At 27.3% G+C, this 19,284-nt stretch overlaps 1 protein-coding gene across 9 annotated transcripts in view; it reads right to left on the minus strand.

Moving 5' to 3' along the window:
• The window catches only part of LOC129978905 (cell adhesion molecule DSCAML1-like), a 139,729-nt gene that overhangs the window by 92,105 nt on the left and 28,340 nt on the right, over window positions 1–19,284 (minus strand). Inside the window, exons 1-2 of one of the 9 annotated variants that reach the window (XM_056090722.1) lie at window positions 12,553–12,625; window positions 10,751–11,041 (exon numbers count right to left, since the gene is read on the minus strand). The exons of 5 other annotated variants lie outside the window; for them this stretch is intronic. In XM_056090722.1, coding sequence (XP_055946697.1) covers window positions 10,751–11,041; window positions 12,553–12,622 — 361 coding nt within the window. In that variant the 5' untranslated portion in view covers window positions 12,623–12,625. Of the gene's footprint in view, window positions 1–1,362; window positions 1,657–2,977; window positions 3,078–7,807; window positions 8,099–8,730; window positions 8,807–10,750; window positions 11,042–12,552; window positions 12,626–14,754; window positions 14,978–19,284 lie in introns of those variants that run through there. 3 more of the 9 variants (XM_056090983.1, XM_056091141.1, XM_056091442.1) reach the window with 3 other exon arrangements.

A 19,284-nucleotide genomic window follows, 5' to 3' on the forward strand; every position in this document is an offset into this window, starting at 1 on the left:
AAGTTTACTATAAAAAATTATACAGGTGGTTCGTATAGAAAATAAATATGGCATCATTTCTTTTCTATATAAATTTAAAAAAATAAGCGATGGAAAAATTACTATATAACATTCACCGTTATTGTTATCGGGGCATTTTTCTTTTTCACCTTCAAATACAATTGTTTTCGTTCGAGAAAAATTACCAAAGGAAATCACATGGTTAAATCTTCCTTAAAATGTAGTTATAACTCCAGATCCTGTCACAATTTCATAATCCCTACGTCATATTAAGCAAATTATTTAAGTTACGTAGTATAAAATAAAATATACACTTATAAACATTGGCTTAGGACTGATTTGTGAAAAAAAAAATCTGCGATGAAAATATTACGCCTAAGAAATATTTTTTGCAAAAGCACATTTACTAGATCGTCAACATAATAAAGAAAGAGACAAAAAATATCAGAAAATACTAGATCTTAAAAATGAAAATACTCTGAATGTACATGGTAATCATGAACATAAAAATCATTGTATCACATATTATGTGCATCTCAAATGACCATTGAATATAAATAAAAAAGTTTATTATACAATTTCAGTTACTGACAATACCAAGGCCTATGCTTTATAGCGAACATATTTATTATATAATCATGTCATCTTTTTGAAGGAAATTGTTCTTATTTGAATGTGAAAGTAAATATAAATAAACTAACGCACTTATAATCGAGAGAAAATAATGTAATTCGAAGCTACATAAATGACTTATAAACGTACAAAAAAATCCATGAATAAATATAAATACTTTTCACGATTCGTACAAAACACTTATTTGTTTGTTTGTTTCTTATGGCACTTGCCACTGACAAGCCCGCTGTTACGAAGACAGCGATTTAAGCCTGAGGGGGACGTCTCTTATTTTTTATAGCAGCGCCAACTAGGGCCCAGAGTACGACTTTGCTACTCACGCATCACTCATTCGCTTGCACAACCCCTTTTTACAGGAGGGCACATTCACACATCTCACAGATAGAACAACAGAAGAACAACCATGCCCAAACCGGGACTCGAACCCGGGACGCCCAGATCACGGGGAAGACGCGCTACCCCTATGCCAGGACGCCGGCACACTTATTTGTAACATTTATTGTTTATATTAAACGAATTTTTATCATGGAGTCTAAAAGGTATTATCAAATTTAAACTGATTGCATGTTTAACGAACTATACAATTTAAAATTGCAGTCAAATACTTAAAATCACACAGAATAATTCAAAATTCGCACGCAATTACTTTCAAGACTTGCTCTAAACATTATAATCATTTTTAACCAGAATTTTTACTTCGTTCTATATTAAAGACAAAATGAAACATACTCTTCAGAAGTAGTACAGCGGAGTGTTCATCCTTCCCTACTGCATTTGACACCTTGCAAGTATAATTCCCATTGCTATCCGAATCAAGCTTTGATATTATTAAATTGGACTGGAAATCATCCTCGTATGTTTTGGTATGGATATTTCCAGAGGAAGTCACCAGAACACCATCCTTAAGCCACACAAATTCGAAAGGTGGATCGCCATCAATCACAGAACATGCAACGGTCACTCGCTTGCCCAAGGATAAATCGCCCATGAAGTGAAAAGGAAGAATTTCGGGGCTTTTAGCACCTGAAAAAATATCATAGGATGAAATATCATAAGATGCGTGGTGTTATAATATTATGTGGATAGATTTATGTACAATGTAGAACACAGATTAGACGTAATTACGCAATTGGGGATCAATTCCAAAAAGTAAATTTTAAGATAATTTACTCCTTTAAAAAAATCATTATAAAAGAAAATGCCGTATGTTTCCAAAATTGATTATGGAATAATGATAACTCTCTTTTGTGTAGAAGTTGATTCAATATTCCATGCCCACCACACGCCGTTTGATACAGTTTCAAAATGTTGAATTCGAAATCCAAAAATGGTAGTTCAGTCCCAAAGGCATAATTACATACATTTAACCTTCCTAAATATTGGTAGTGCATAACAACTAAAATTGTCCGCGATCTTCAAAAGTATAACAAAAAAGCTTATATCTTAAAAAGAGTTAGTATTAAAGCATGGAATAAATATATTTCTTGCATTGTTTTAAAATGTACTTATTAAAAAAAATGTTACTTCAAAGCGTACAGAAGTAAAAAGAGCATGAAAACTGGCTATTCCAACTTTGATTGCAACTCTACAATATCATTTTAAAAATATCATTTAAATATATATGCTGTATATTATGCAGAATGGATTTTGTTGCGAAATTGATTCTGGGAAAGAGATAGACAGAATATATAGTTTAAAAAATTCGTATTTTAAAATCAACAAGAATGCTGAAAATAATCAGGTTTTCATCACCTTCTTTATAATTTTGTTTTGTGGAAGGAAAGAGTGATAAAATTAATAAGCTTGCAGATGCTTATAAAACAGATAAATGATAAAGAAAATTACAATGATTTTATTTATTGCAATTCTAATGCATTTACTCTGAGTTTCACTTTTGAAACAAGCTGGAAAATTCGCAAAAAATTAAGCTTTTTATATCAGATGTTTATTTAAAATACAAGGAAAAAATGAAAATCTGCTTCAATCAGAGTTGTAAATTCTATTTTAGATCGAAAATGTTTACGCATCGGAATAACAGAATTAAAATTTAATTCATGAAATCAAACTTCTTGAAATGTGCATCATTGATATGTTTAAGAAATTGAAAATGAAATAAGTTAATGGAACGTTGCTAAAATCTTAAACACAGCATCGAAATAATGTAAAAAAATTTATCTTACATTCTGTATTGAGACTGAAATTTCAATGTAATTTAACTAGCAAAAGATGTTTTTAATTTTATAATACTCTTTTGACTTTTCTTAATTTAATCAATTAGGTATAAGATTACATATAATAAGAATATAAACATTAATTTATTTTAAAGGCAAAAGTTCTGACTCACCTTCTGTCGAAATGACGCCAAACAGCAGAAATAGAAGGATCGCAGTATCCATGCTTCTTTGATGTTACTTATTGGTAATTTATAAAAGAATTATATAGGATAATATTTTCACACAGCTTGTAAAAAATAGAAAAATATTGGTATTATTTTCATTTTCAAACAGCTGCATAAACATAACATAGAGTAAAAGATGCCACGTTGTTTCTACAGAATACCCGCTTTAATGAACTAACTTCTAAGCACTTCGTCGAGGCTATTAGTGAATTTTCTACCAATAACGGGATACTAGCGCCACATAGGAGCAGAAAATCAAAAGAGAAAAAGTGAGAATGATTTGTTATTTCGAACATTAATTGTTAGATTCATTCCTATAATAATTAATTAGAATAAAAATGATCATGATAGCAACAGTATCATTTTAAGATTTAAAAAAAAATGTGAACTAATACGAATAAAAGATTTCGAAGGATCAATTGCTAAGTAACTTCATATACACACATAAAAATTTACAAAAAATTCCTGTTGTATACAGAATTATTCTGCAGTTATATAGATAAATACAAATGGTCCCAAAGACATCTTCACAAATACAGACCACAAGGAGAGGTTTCCATTTTGTTATATGTAAAAAAAAATGCTCTATCATAAAGAGTAGAACAAAATATTTAAATATGTGAGTGTAAAATATGATTCCAGAAACTAAAAAAAAAAATTAAATTTTTTTCATAACATCATACCTTAGTTCATCATCTTATTGTGTAATAATTGCATTGTGATAATAACAAAAAATACATTAAGTGATAAAAAAACACAAGAACTAGATCTATTTTTCCCAGGCCAAGTTGTTATGTAATCCAATTATATATGTTACTCAAATTCCAGTTACTAGCAAAGCCATATTTAAAATCTATTAGCGTTTTCAATCATTAATAGATTGAAATGTTTCTTTTAACAAGGTAATGAAGTTGTGAAATTAAAACCTATAAATAAGCTCGACATTTAAACTGGATAAATTTGGAAATTCCATACAAAATTCAGAGTAAATGATAGAAAAGAAAACTTAATATTAAAATTCTGTATTCAAATACCTTTTGCAAATATAGGTAGTATGTAGAAAGTCTTATAATAATGCATTTACAGGACTAAATCTGTACGGACATTTGTCATTAGCTAAGCAGAAAGATTTTTTCTTAATGGAAATCCGTCCGCGCTCCGCCACTTAATGGAAATTCACTTTCAGAAAAAGCAAAAGAAAATTATTTATTTATCAAAATATCTTTAAAGTAAAATCGAAACAATTCATGCCCCAATTCGTCATCAATTTTTAAATCAATAAAGCTTTAGCAAAAAAAAAAAAAAAAAATCTTTCTATAAAATTTAATACAATTACACAAAATAAAGCGATAATATCCTTTAGCAGATTTTCAAACTAGTATTAAGCTTTTAGATGAAAAGCTAAAACTAATCTAATGCGTGGAATAGACAATCACATAAAAAGTTTTAAGATGCGCGTAGTGGTGTACTTTATACAAATCTGTATTTTCTATGAGCATATTCCTTTATAATATGGAGAGCTTCAAAAAGTTTTATAAAACACACATTGAAAAACATCACAATAATCGATGATTAATAAACCAAATTAATTTTTCCCCCAAAAAATGATTTACGACATAACTGCAAGAAATCAGTAATGTAAAATGAATGCCTTTTATCAATAGAACTGTCGAATTTTCATTTGACCGCAGTTAATTAGTAACTTGGCAAGTATACAATTCCTGTAGCTGTCCGCGTTTAATGAGTTACATTCACCCATTTTTCTGGAGCGATATTTCGCGCTCTACCCTTAATGGAAATCGGTCTTTTATCAAATAAATTTAAACACCTCAAATGATTGAGAAGTGAACGAAAGCTCGCATTCAAATTCGCCTGAAAGTAGATGGGATATATTTTGAGCGACCCAAACCCCAATTACAGAAAAATCGACTTAGTTTGGAATTTTTGTAAATGATCGAGCTAGTTATCAGCCTCCAGAGAAATATTTAAAAAATATATATGTGGATTATATCATCATTATCAAAAATTTAATTTTCCTTTATACTAATTTACAACGTGTATGTTATATATACTATTAAGAAAATTTGAAAATTTTAATTTAAGAAATATTTTAGAGATTTTAGATAATTTTATTAAAATATTTCATAATCATGAAATATTTTAATATTCAATACATTCTGCAAAGATATGAACAGATCATGTGATATAAAAATGGAATTGTAGATCAAAATAATATTTCTGGAAACAAAGTCATGGTCCTTTTATTCAATCTACGAGTCATTCACGGATTATATTTGATACATAATCTTTACACAAAATATTCAAACGAAATCCATCTGTCTAGCTATTTAAATACAAGTGTACTCGATAATTCCAAAACGCAAGAAGCTAGATAGGTAAAAGTTGGTACAAAGATTTAGCGTCTGAAATGCAGACACTTATAAAATTTGGAACAAAATCAGACCAGCGATTGGCCATCTGATGATCTGTACTTTCGCAAATGCAATAACATAAAAACACAGTAATTTTAAAAAATGAGATTTGGTATGTGATATTGTGACAACAATTGCAGTTCGTTCCAGAATTTGTTTTTAAAAAATGACAACCGAAAGATATATTCTGGTTTCTAAGTATGAACTGCATGTTTGTGTTTAATTACGAAAAATCGAATGTTAGATTCAATAAAACCCAAGATACAGCATTTGAAAATATTCATAAGAATATTTGGTAATTATTGTTAATCAATGCCATGCAGTTTATAAAGAACTGGTACAAAGTACCAGTTTTCTTTACTTTATCAATAGTCATGTGTAGGATTTTATAAAAATAATATCTGAGCACTCGTAGTATTCACAGCCTTGCCCGAGTTTTACAATTTTGTGCGAAGAGAGACTACTTTTTATTAGAGTAAGCGAAAGAAGTTCTGGAAAATCATCTCCGCTTTCTTTCATTACCTAATAAAATGGTTCTGAGACAGATTTTTGTAGATTCTCCATTATTGATTACTAGCAATAAGCAGATGGGCGGTGTGACAGAAAATGCAAAGAAAAGTTATTTATAAAGTACTTTTATGCAATAATGCTGTCTGAAAGTTAAATTGTTACATTACATTCTGATAGATAATTTCGTACAAATTTTTCATAGTGTCGAAACCAGAGATCATAGAACTCTTACTTTTATGCTTAATTTTTAATTTTTTTTTTTTACTTCAGAAACATTTTGATCAAGAATTTTTGTTTCAACACGAACACTATCATCACCAGCTTCCACATGAATTTACATTTGAACATTTCACAAAACATTAAAAATAAATAGATTTGTGAATATCACGAATCCTTCATAATCGGATTGTGATATTTGTAGCACGATTTTTACATATCATATGATAATTCATAGTCAGTTTGTCAAAGCAAAATTACCACCATAACTCAAAGATTTTAATTATATGAAATATGATACTGATACATTTTTCAGTTTATAGTCATTCTAATGATTTTAAACAAAGCATAATGAAATTTCCCTTAAAAAGGAAAATAAATAAACGGGCTCAAAAAATGTAATTGAAAATACACAATTATTATCAAATTCAGTTAAAGTATTCATGATAAACGAAGAAAAATATAAAAATAAGCATACTCGCAGATTTTATTATTTATAAAATAAATTTCAAAGGACATTATTTTATAGTCCACAATTATCATCCAGCCCCACCCTCTGAAAAAAAGTTACAATTTAAGTGAGTATTTCGTAAATGATTAGCATTTTGATGTATACAAGTAAGATTTTACAATTTATTAATAACGAATTGATGTATCTGCAACATACAAGTCTTTTAATAAAAAACAATGTTTTTCGAATAAATGCTTTTATGGAAACTGAAAAAAAGATATACAGTACGTTGATTAAAGTATAAGAATGATGCCTACTGGACATCTTTGCCATATCTGCGTTAGTGGAAATTTTGGAAACAAAAGAAATTTGAGTGAAGTAGTTACAATTGTTGCATAATTTTTTAAATTCATATAGTTATAGGTTACAAATACTTACAAAACGGTTTACAATTTTTTATAAACAGTGATTATGAATACGAGAAAAGTGCATGCAATTATTTAATTAAAAATAGTGTTAACACAGTAATCACATTACTTTTCAGTTTTTTAATATTTACCCCAAAAAACAAAACAAATAATAAATGAAAATATAGTGAGTGAAAGCAAAACAAAAATTTTTCTGGACAGGTTAAAATTTTTGCTGAAATATATTTGACAGTAATATCTAAGTTAAACAGATTCAAATAAAAAAAATATTGTGAAATTGTTGTCTATGGAACTGATAGAATTCATAGAAATATCATTATACTTCAATACTTTTTTAATAAACAAAAAAATATGAAAAATGGCTTCGAATCAGTCATTGTGCTTTTTTTATCCTTGAATATATGTAATTACTCGTTTTTTACTAACTAATAATTTTAATAACAGATTTAACTGAAAGACATCAAAGTTTTGATTGAAGGAGATCAGAAGTATACAATATTCATTTCACAAAGAGATATTAATTCAATCCAGATATAAACATTCCTTTACAATATAAACATGGAATGATGTCTTCAACTGAGATTATACCTTCAACCGAGATCATGAAAACGTTACATCATAAGAGTGACAGCAGAGATATATGATTTCTTGGTTGATATTATAGATATATGCATACTTTTCATCTAAAAAAGTCCGATTTTCATTCTGTGTATATTAAAATGAGTTTAAAAAGACATACCTTTCACGGATAATAATGCAAACTTTTCGTCAAATCCTTTTGAATTAGAAGCTCGGCAAGTATAGTTGCCGTTGCTGTCGGCATCGACTTTAGAAATAACCAAGTTGGATGTGAAATCGTCGATTTTTCTGATAGAAACAGAATGTGTTTCCATCATTTTTTGCCCGTTTTTGAACCAAGTAAATTCAAATGGTGGGTCTCCATAATTTACAACACAGAGTATAGAAGTTCGCATTCCTAGATCTAAATCCGTGGGAAAATGGAAAGGACTGATCCTTGGAACTCCATTATCTAAAAATATGAGAGAATTCATGAAGCAAAAAAAAGCAATTTTCAATTAAAATCATTGAAAAGAATTATATGTGCTTAAAAATAGAAAGTTTTCATCAAATCAGAAATAAAATAAAAATACTTCGGTACGTTTTTTGTTTGTTTCTATGTAACTAACATTAATGAGAAAATATGGATAAACGCATATTATTGGTTCCACTAAATTAATAATTTAACATCAATAGAAAATGGAATTTAATCCTTTCCTTAACGTTACAATACAAAAAATTATATGTAATTAAAAATTTACCATTATAAAGTTTAAATATATGCCATTACTACATAAAGCATTGATAAAATATATATCTCTCAGAAACGCACAAATAAATATTATGAATATTTTGAACATTTCATTCTACTACATAACCTTTTAAATAATATTAGAAAGTAAAACTACTGATTTTAAAGGGAGAAAAATATTTATCCGGTATTATTTACCGGGGTAGTAAGAAAATCACAGAAATATTCATCACAACACTTAATTTTTTTTGGGAATCAATTTTTGCAAAATATCGAGGAAAATTACACACAAATTGATCTTATCGTGATAATTTTGAATAAACAGAAAAAGTAAATAATAATATTTTACTTACTTGCAGAAGAAAATTTTAAAATGAGTACTAGAAGAACGATACGATTTAGAGAATTCGACATCTTTATATAATCGTGTTGCCTGATTTTGAATACGATACTTTATACTCTGCTACTGCCAAATAGAACACAAACAGTTTACAATACAATACACAAAAATTACTCATAAAATAATGCACTTATTATATGACTTAATACGGACTGTCATAATCACGGAACTGCAACAAAATGTCTGACAACTTTTAAACCTTTTCAGCATCATAGTATGGAAAATATCAACCATGGATTACTAGCGCCACATAGGGACAGAAAATATAAATAGAAGTTTTCTATCCAGAAATTATATTTAAAAGTGTTCCTTAAATACAGATTTCTATTTCTATAAAAATTGGAAGAAGAATATCCTGAAAAAGAAATATTCTCATGGTTTTTTGCTTAAAGATATCAAACAAACTCTAATGACAGTTCAATAAGTAGAAATATAATTCAGTTTATCTTGGTTAAAAAGATAAATCTTAATTATTATCAATCGATTTATTGTTTTACAATAAATTCACATAAACAGCTTGCAAGAGCAATTATTAAAGAATAAAAATGATTAAAAATAAATGTTCTATGTATTTTTTGTGTACATCATAGCAACATGCTAAAAATACTGCTATTTAATTAAAAAAAACATCAAAGATATTTTACTTTCCTAAATCTTTCTGAATTTTCATATAACAAGTTTTCAAAAATCACACAAAAATAATAAAAAGATACAATTTAGTTTTCATTCAAGAATAAAGTGCAACATTATCTTCTAAAAATTATTGGATCGCAAAAGAGCATACGGCGATTTAAAAAATTTCAAACATATTGTTTCACTATGGGAACTAAATATATACAGTGCAATATAAATCATAATGCAATCCATAGAATCATTACTTTCAACAAAAGAAATAATATAAATTAATAAAATTGGAAGAATGAAATTGTAACTAATTTTTCAACACAGAAATAGTAAAATATTTAATGAGTGCAATTAAGCAATATGTAAGAACGACTTATTTCGACAGCTATATAGCTCGGTAGCGATAGATATACAACTTGAAAATATAAATTTGTATTATTTATATTTTTGTATTTCGTGTTACGTACCAAGTGATCACAGTGACATCCAATATTATAATGCATGATAATCTTAATATAAATACAAATTCAGTTCTACTATGAATAGATATAAAACTTGGAAAACCTTACTGAAATATTGTGGGAAAAATGAATAGGCACATGTAAGTTTTATAATTATTTAATACGTATCTTATAAAATCTTGCGTGCAACTTTCATGATTTGAATAAACAAAATAAAACCCAAGTTCACGCAACATTATCAAAGGTACTTAAATAGCATTAATTATTTATACAAAATTCTTCAACTCTTTTTATTCCTATTTATAATTTGAAATAACAATGGAAAAAATCGTAATAAAGGCTTTTCAGACATCTGGAAAAGAGGAGTTGAATGAAGTATAAATTATTCAATTTTTTGGACAAAATTTGTAACCATTCTACTTCGAGAAGTCTTTTTTTAGTAAAATTTATAAATTTACTATAAGATTATGTATCTATAAACTATTACATGTTGATTGGTAAAATGTAAATTGGAGTTTTATTAGCATGGTTTAATCGTGACAGAGATCAAATATAAGAAAATATAGTAATATGATAACAACAAGTATATAAAAAGAAGAAGCGATTAATTTAACATAGTTTGTACAAGCTTCACAAAACAGAAAATGTGAATCATTTTTAAGAAATTATGTTACGGATAAAAATGTATGTAATTCAGTGTCATGAAAATAAGTCAAGCAGTATCTAAGAAAACACATATCATCAACAACAAAAAAATGAAATAAAATATCACACCATTTACCAAATAAAATGTTTTAAAAAGTAACTTTGTTCATTCTAATCTTCAAAAATTTATAAAAATAAGAATATTTTAAAACATTTAATCATAAAACATTGAGATCGTGTTACCCTTCACAGATAAGAGAGCCGATTTTTCATCAAATCCCCTAGAGTTAGACGCCCTACAGGTGTAGTTTCCATTACTCTCGGCGTCTACTTTTGAAATAGCTAAAGTGGAAGTAAAATCGTCAAATGTTTTAATGGAAATAGCGTGTGTTTCCGAAAGCTTCTGTCCATCTTTGAACCAAGTAAACTCAAAGGGTGCATCTCCGTAGATGATGGCACACAAGATAGAGGTACGCATTCCCACATTCAGTTCTTGAGAGAAGTGAAAGGGGTTTATCTTTGGAGCTCCCGATTCTAAGAAAAGGAATATAGTGATAAAGCATCAGTTGTTCCACATATTAAAAAAGGAATAATACGTTCAAGAAAATGTTGTTCAATTTATCGAATTAGACATTGAATTAGATCGAAAGGAAAGTCACGAACTTAAAAATTAGTTCTATAAAAAAATTACTATCAAATCAAAAGGGTTTAGTATTTTTACATATAAACTGAACTACACTCAACATAAAAATTAATGCAAACACGGATAAAAAGCATCAGACAAGCAATATTTCGAATTTTATTTTGGTATAACGATGATATTTTTTTTTATAAAATTATTTATTTCTAGTTTGTAGGCATAAGAATTCAAAAGAAGTTAAAATAATTTAATTTGAAAGCTTTACTTTAAAAAACTCATACAGGCTATTTAACAATCACAAATCTTCCGTTGAACATGAATTATACAGTATTTAAGAATGGGGAAAGTTTAATAATTTTCTTCTACTCCATCGATCTAAAAACTTTTACTTTGATATAGTTAATGTAAAAAATGCTCCTCTCTGAATAATTTAACTCCGGTATTAGTTTTACGCACTTTAGTATAATGATACTTCCGTATATCTCAACAAAAATCGAAATCAACATTACTTACAATCATTCTTATTATATATGATTTATATTATGTTTTCGAAAAGGAAAATTAGGAAACTTTTCAAAATGTTAGGAAAAAAATTCATGTACTTAAGAGCGATAGCACGAGTAACAAACATGTAAACATTAAAAATATTTGTAATTTTTTTAAATTTAAGTAAATTAAATCTCTAAGATTTTTAAACTAATATTAAATGTTGACGCTTAAAATACATAAAATCACGATATTATCTATATTTAATATATTTCAAATCCCGAGTCAATTTAATATATTTCAATTTCGCGTAAAAGCAAATAATCGGCTCTATGAAATAAGTTTCGGCCATGATTAAGATTACACTTTTTTTTTCTTCATAAGAGCAAAACAAATTCTTAAGATTTTCAAAAATCCCACTAAGAAAACTAAGGAATTCATATTACTATATGCATTTTTGACGTAATAAAATTTAGAAATTTTCAAAGCCCTTCGATTTTTATTATACATGCATTGTACAGATATAATGCTCGTAGCTGTTTTTTATTTTCTTATTTTTCTTAGAATGCAATCATATATACTATTACAGCAAAGAAAATAAAGCTTTGAAACAGCATTTTCATCACATTCGTTCAATCGAATTAGTAAATAACATCAGCAAACAGGAATTTGACACCATAAATTGCGTAGAATTGTAAGAAATGAGCATAACATTTTATACTTTGATTATAGTATGTTAAAAGTATCATGGAATATGTTCTTCAAGATAAGAAAAACTGGAGTCGAGAATCCTTTCAACGAGCAGCACTTTTGATTACACAATTTAGCAAAGCATTATATTTATTTTGTTAACATATATCACTATTTCTTTTTTTAAATTAAGCTATTTTAAAAGTATGAATACTAAAATATGACTTACCAGATGCACTGCAATTTACAACAAATAGGAATACAGCAGAGTATAAAAGAATCGCCATCTTCAAATACATTTCCTCTTTATGTTAATATCAAAATTGTCAAATCAATTTTGAAGCCTTCTGAGTGGTAAAAAGTATAAATATATAATAATAAAAGACGTAGATTGAGTGAAAAGCAAAAAAGAACTCTTTATATTAAATAAATTATCGGTACACATCAAACATCCCACAATGTCTTAAAAAACGAACTGATTTCTGATGCGCGTTTGCAACAGAAATCCACTCATGAAATGTATGTCTATCATGGATCACTAGCGCCACACAGGGATGGAAAAAGCAAGGAGAAGTTCTATAAAATTCATTCAGGTAATATCATTTAATATCTATAACAATGCAAACAAAATCTTTATTAATTTTCGAAAATTCTTTAAAAAAAATAAGATTTTGATATATTTTAGGAAGAACAGTAATAAAGATCATAATGTAATTTATAAATACGAAATACAATAATCATATACGCAGACGACATGCTTCAGGTTCAAACAATTATTATTCAGATAAAAATTATAATCGCAACTGACTATTAAGGTATTTATAAGAATAATATCAGTGCTAACGTTTCCATCAATAATTAGTGGGTTTTTTTTTTCACAACACTCAAATTTCAAACACAAGAAATATTGAATAACTTTAACAGCAGAATGTAATATGTGTTTCTAATATAAAATATTATTTTATAAACAATAAAAAAGTAAATATTTTGAAAATGCCATATAGATCTATGTACGGTAACACAAATAAATGGAATTATTTCAACAAAAAGTGATATAAATGATTATTTACCGAATGCATTAATATATAAATGGTATAGTTATTAAGAGACATACAGCTTCACTATTGGAAATTATTCTATTAAATATATTCTTTAAACATATGAATACGAAAGAGTCTTTAGGCATATGAATACCAAGATTATTACGTTTAAACAAATAACTACGATCTGAAAGTAGTTTTTGTAGTAAAATCATACGGAGACTATCTTTTAATGGTCAATACGAGGAAGAGTCAGTTCCGGTTAAAAAATACAACTTAAAACGATATGCAAAATCACAATAGGAACGGGAAAAAAAAGAGTAAGACAAGAACAAAGTATTTTTAATATTTTCATATCTTTTAATAGCATTTGTATTAGTACCAGCATAAAAAAATTGGTAAAGCCCCACATACAATATTCCGTTATTTTGTATATCACAAAGCCAAAATGAAATTTTATTAAAGAATTGCCATGTTATCACATAAATAATTCAAGAGATATTTTAAGCAAACTTATACAGCAAATATCGAACATCAGTGTGATAATAAGATTGTTATCGGAACTTCAAGAGTTTCGCTGTCCATATAATTACGTTTTACAGCATCACGTGATTATACAAACAAATATTGCTATATAATCTCTTGGAAATAAATTTCCTTTTTTTATGTCGCTTTTCTTCTTATTTACTTTCTCCATCAAAGTAACCAATCAGATATTAATTAGCATATACATTTTCTCACTCAAAACCATAAATTTATTAGTAATAAATACTTCTTGAAACCTCATTTATAAAGCTATTAAAAGCAAATGAAATCACACGTATTAAATGTCAACGCAAGGACTTTTATTAAGCTGATATCTAATTTTACTCTTAATAGTCTGTATATTTATTCTTTAACAATTTAATTAATATCTAAAATTACAAAATATACCATCAGTTGTTAATATGAATAGTTCTTATACATTTTCATTAAAATGTCAAGACTTCTGAAATTTTGAGCATTTTTTTTATTTAATAAATACTGCTCAATAGAATGCAAATGGGAAAAAGTATTAAATACATACTGAACATCAAATATATGAACTTAAAAGTTTTATGCACAAAATACAATAAAGGTATTCAAACAGATTATAATGCATAGGAAATAATTATTTAATTATATATTTTAGTGAATAATGTTTGAAAACTACATTGGCACAAAAATTAACAACATAGAATCAAATTTTTTATTAAAAAATCCCCTTTTTATTTTGGCAAATACTTTTTTCTCAACATATTCAGACGAAGAATTTTAATCAATAATGTTTTTCTTGTAAAGGGCAAATACAAAACCGTTGAGTATAATGGCAGCTGTTTTTTTTTCTCTAAAATAAAATTCATAGTGCTTACCTTTCACCGATAAAAGCGCTGATTTTTCGTCGTATCCTTCAGAATTTGAAGCTCTACAAGTATAGTTGCCATTACTATCTGCTTCTACCTTCGAGATGATTAAATTCGAAGTAAATTCATCAAATTTTGCGATAGAAATTCCTCGACCCTGAGCCAGCTTCTGACCATCCTTGTACCATGTGAATTCAAAGGGAGGGTCACCATACATCACGATACAATGAACCATTTCTCGCATGCCAAGTTCAAGAACATTTGAAAAATGAAAAGATTTAACTTTTGGCGCTCCAGAATCTAAAATAATAACGCCATATTTTATCTTTTTATTCGAGCTTCTCAAGAAAATATGATATAATATTTCAGAACATAGGGAAAAATAGACGCTAAACAATATAGAGTGTTTTCAAATACATTTTCCTTTCTATTAAAACACTAGAATCTTTTTAATGTAACAAATATTTTTTTATATAAATGAGTGTGTTAATTATAAAAATACCATTTTATAAGATATAAATAAGAATTTTTTTAGTATTTAAAAGGCAGCTGTAAGATAATAAGTATATTTTTTTGTGTCCAAAACAAAAAAATTCATTCTAAACTCAATACTCTAAATAAAACATTCGCAAACTAGAATTGTATTTAATGCTTAATCAATTACTTTTATTAGATGAATCAGTAAAATATAAAGCTTTAAGTAAGCTTTATTTATACAAAATTGAATAAATATAAACAACAATGATTTTCTGTCATTTTCCGTTAAAGAGAAATTTGTATTTGAACTTAAAACTTTTTTTTTCTGTAGTAATATAAAACCTCTTATAACTAGCTCTGTGTATTACCTCTCATCAAAAACACACTTTAATGTTAATAATAGCATAATTGCAAAAACATTCTTCTGATAATTAAATCATTAAAATAATTTTTTCTAAACATTTACTAAATATAATTTGATCTTATCAAAAGAAATCAGGATTTGTTTACCCGTTGTTACGGCAAAGTTTTTAATTTGATCAAAAATTTCATTCTCATTTAAACTGTCAATACTAGAATCAAGATCTATCATAAAATTTGTTTACATGATGTGTGACATGAAATACAGAGAAATTTCAATTTTGGAACGTTATACAGTCATTAATTTCAAAAACAAATTATTTTATAGCACTTACAAAGAAGAAATGTCAAAAAGAAATTAATTATATCATATATTTCATTATGTATTTACATGAAACAAAAACGGACCGTCGGATTTTTGAAATATGAAAAATTCTACTTACTGCTTATGACTGATTTTGCGACAGCTAAGAACAGTACGGCAGTATACAATATTATCGCCATTTTCGAATAATCACTTCCTTTTCGCATAGTCAACAAATCAATAGCAGCGAATAGTTCAAATAGTACAAACTATGTAATCAAGACAAAAATAAATGTGATATTCAAAACAACTTCAGAAAATTATGTCATGTTATTAATGTTCACAACTCAAGAGTGTAGCATTCAGAAGCGCTAATACAGCTTGCGATCAGAAAAGCGTACAAGGATCACTAGCGCCACACAGGGACGAAAAACAGAAAAAAAAGATTGTGAAAATACTTAATATGAAATAAAATATTTTTAATGCCACAATTATAATGAACGTTTTACATGTATTACAAAAAGGTTTTTTCATAAATTCTTATGTCGAGCTGATCAATGAATTGTCGATTAATAAATAAAAGCAAGCTTTCTGGTTTGAAAATACACTTTTTTTGTCTCAAGTGGTTTTTCGAAATTTACTTTATATGATATGCAAATATTCCGTGAAATCATAATTCAAATACAGCATTTTCAACCCAACCTGTATTCTGTTTTTCAAAAATAAATCCAGGATTTCTTAACACCTAATTACATTGTATTTCTTTCGTCTTATAAATACTGTTTACCACTTAATGTAGTCGATGAATAAAGTAATTGTATTATAATAAATCAAAAGATTTGAGAAACACCATTTTACTCTTCTACCGACAAATTTCGCACAGAAAAGCATTAGGGTAGTTAACTGAAAAGATTTTGCGAGATTAAATAATTGTTTTAAAAGATTTAAAAGTTTGTAAGAATGCCCAAGATTATCAGCATTCTTACGAATTTTGGCATATAAATTCAAGAGTGGAATGTGTTTTTTAGTATCAGAACTCCGTTTAAACCTTCTTGAGAATAAGATGAAATATTTGGTATCACCTAATCAATTGTACGTTACAAATGAATAGAATATTATTTAAGAGATTGAATTATAAATTATAAGATTATCCCATGCAAATCAAGTAGCACGATAAGAACTTCAATATAATATTTTTTTGTATTTTCAATTTATATTATCAAATAATGCTATAAAAGCGTCCATCAAATCATGATCATAGATTCATCATTTGATCAATATTATTATATATGCACTTAATTATGAGAATATTGATTATACAAAGCTTTTACAACGTTTTCATTAATTAAGAGCCTTGTTACGTTATTTGCTCAACTGCAAACGTACGAGGATTAAAATATTTGTAATGTCTCGATATTTCTGAATTATTGAATAACTATAAAAGTTTTCACAATAAATATTCATTTGTTGTATGACAACAAGCAGAAAAAAATGAGCATAAAGTAAAATCACAAATGATGCGTTGACTTAACGAAATGGATAAAGTAAGGTAATGCTTTTCTTTACTCATGCTCAAAAATACACTTAAAGTATACAATATTACCTTTCACATTGGCAGTGTGTTCAGTTGATTTCTACAATTTTATAAATTTGAGGTTAACCAAAAACAACTTTGAAAACTATCATGCGAAACAAAATGGACATTTTAAAAGAGAGACATTTATGTATAATTTCTATGACGACTTTCTGAAAAGAAATATACCTAATATCGGACACAAGATGAAATAAAAGAGAATACATATGAATAGAAACAACAACAAAGAAAATTATATAATATTTTCTCCGCATGTAAGTGATAGATGCGTATGAGAAAATTCAGTAATACATGTGAAAAACTGTTTGCAAAACTATTATGCTAAAAGATCATTCACATCATTTTTTGTTGCAGTTTTATAAAACACAACATTTTAACTATAGCATCTTTATCTTTAACTGAAAGTACCTTTTACTATAGTACTTTATATAGTATAGTATTTTACTTTAGAGAATTCGACATCTTAATATAATCGTGTCGCCTGATTTTGAATGTAATGATATGCTTTATACTCTGGTGCTGTTAATAGAACACAAACAGTTTACAATACAGAAATTACAATACATATAAATTATTAAAAAATCATGCACTTTTTATAAGACTTAATACAGACTGTGATAATCAAGGGACTGCAACAAAATGTCTGACAACTTTTAAACCTTTTCAGCATCATAGTATGGAAAATATCAACCATGGATTACTAGCACCACATAGGGACAGAAAATATAAATAGAAGCTTTCTACCCAGAAATTATATTTAAAAGTTTTCCTTAAATACAGATTAATATTTCTATAAAAGTTGAAAGAATAATATCCCGAAAAAGAAATATTTTTGTATTTTTCGTTTAAAATACTGCTATTTAATTAAAGATCATAAAAGATATTGCACTTTCATAAATCTTTCTGGATTTTTATATAACAAGTTACCAAAAATCGCACAAAAATATTAAAAAGATAGAATTTAGTTTTCGTTCACGAATAAAGTGCGTTATCTTCTATAATCGCATAAGAGCACGTGACGATTTAAAAAAATTCAAACATTTTGTTTCATCATAGAAACTAAATATATACACTGCAATATAAACCATAATGCAGTCCATAGAATGAATGCTTTCAACAAAAGAAATAATATAAGTTAAGGACAATAAAAAAAATTGGAAGAAAGAAATTGTAGCTGACTTTTCAGCACAAAGATAGTAAAATATTTAATGATCGGTAAATAAAATGATACTCAACAACGATTATCTCGATGTCTCTTATGCGATAGACATATACTTGTACATTATAAATTTGTACAATTTATATTTTGCATTTTGTGTCGTACCACGTAATCCCAGGAAATTCCAACAAGAGCTTGGTGATAAAATGCAGTTCTTTCTAAATGAAAAGATATATTGGAAGCTGTGCAAAAATATATTCATGATAGATGATTCTGATATAAATTTTTACAATGAAGGTTTTCGAGTAAGATATCTGTTTTTAATTTCAACTCTATACATCATTTTCATACATACAGAACTTAATTGAACAAAGTGGAGCGTCTGTACTTTTTTTCTACCACAGATTGTTTACTCATTTATTTTAAATGCAACGAAATACATGTTAAACAATATAATAAAGTACAAATATAGTGAAAGAATTTCAACAACATTTATAGAGAAAACAACTCTATATCATTTAAGTTTTTAAAATAATATCTATGAAACATTAAATTATTGTGCCAAACTGTAAATCTGAATTTATATTTGCTTAATGTACAAGAAATGGACGATAAAGCCTTCAAATGATCTTTGACTTTTTGACC

The sequence above is a fragment of the Argiope bruennichi genome, chromosome 1 (assembly GCF_947563725.1).
Source record: "Argiope bruennichi chromosome 1, qqArgBrue1.1, whole genome shotgun sequence".
Taxonomy (NCBI): Eukaryota; Metazoa; Arthropoda; class Arachnida; order Araneae; family Araneidae; genus Argiope; species Argiope bruennichi.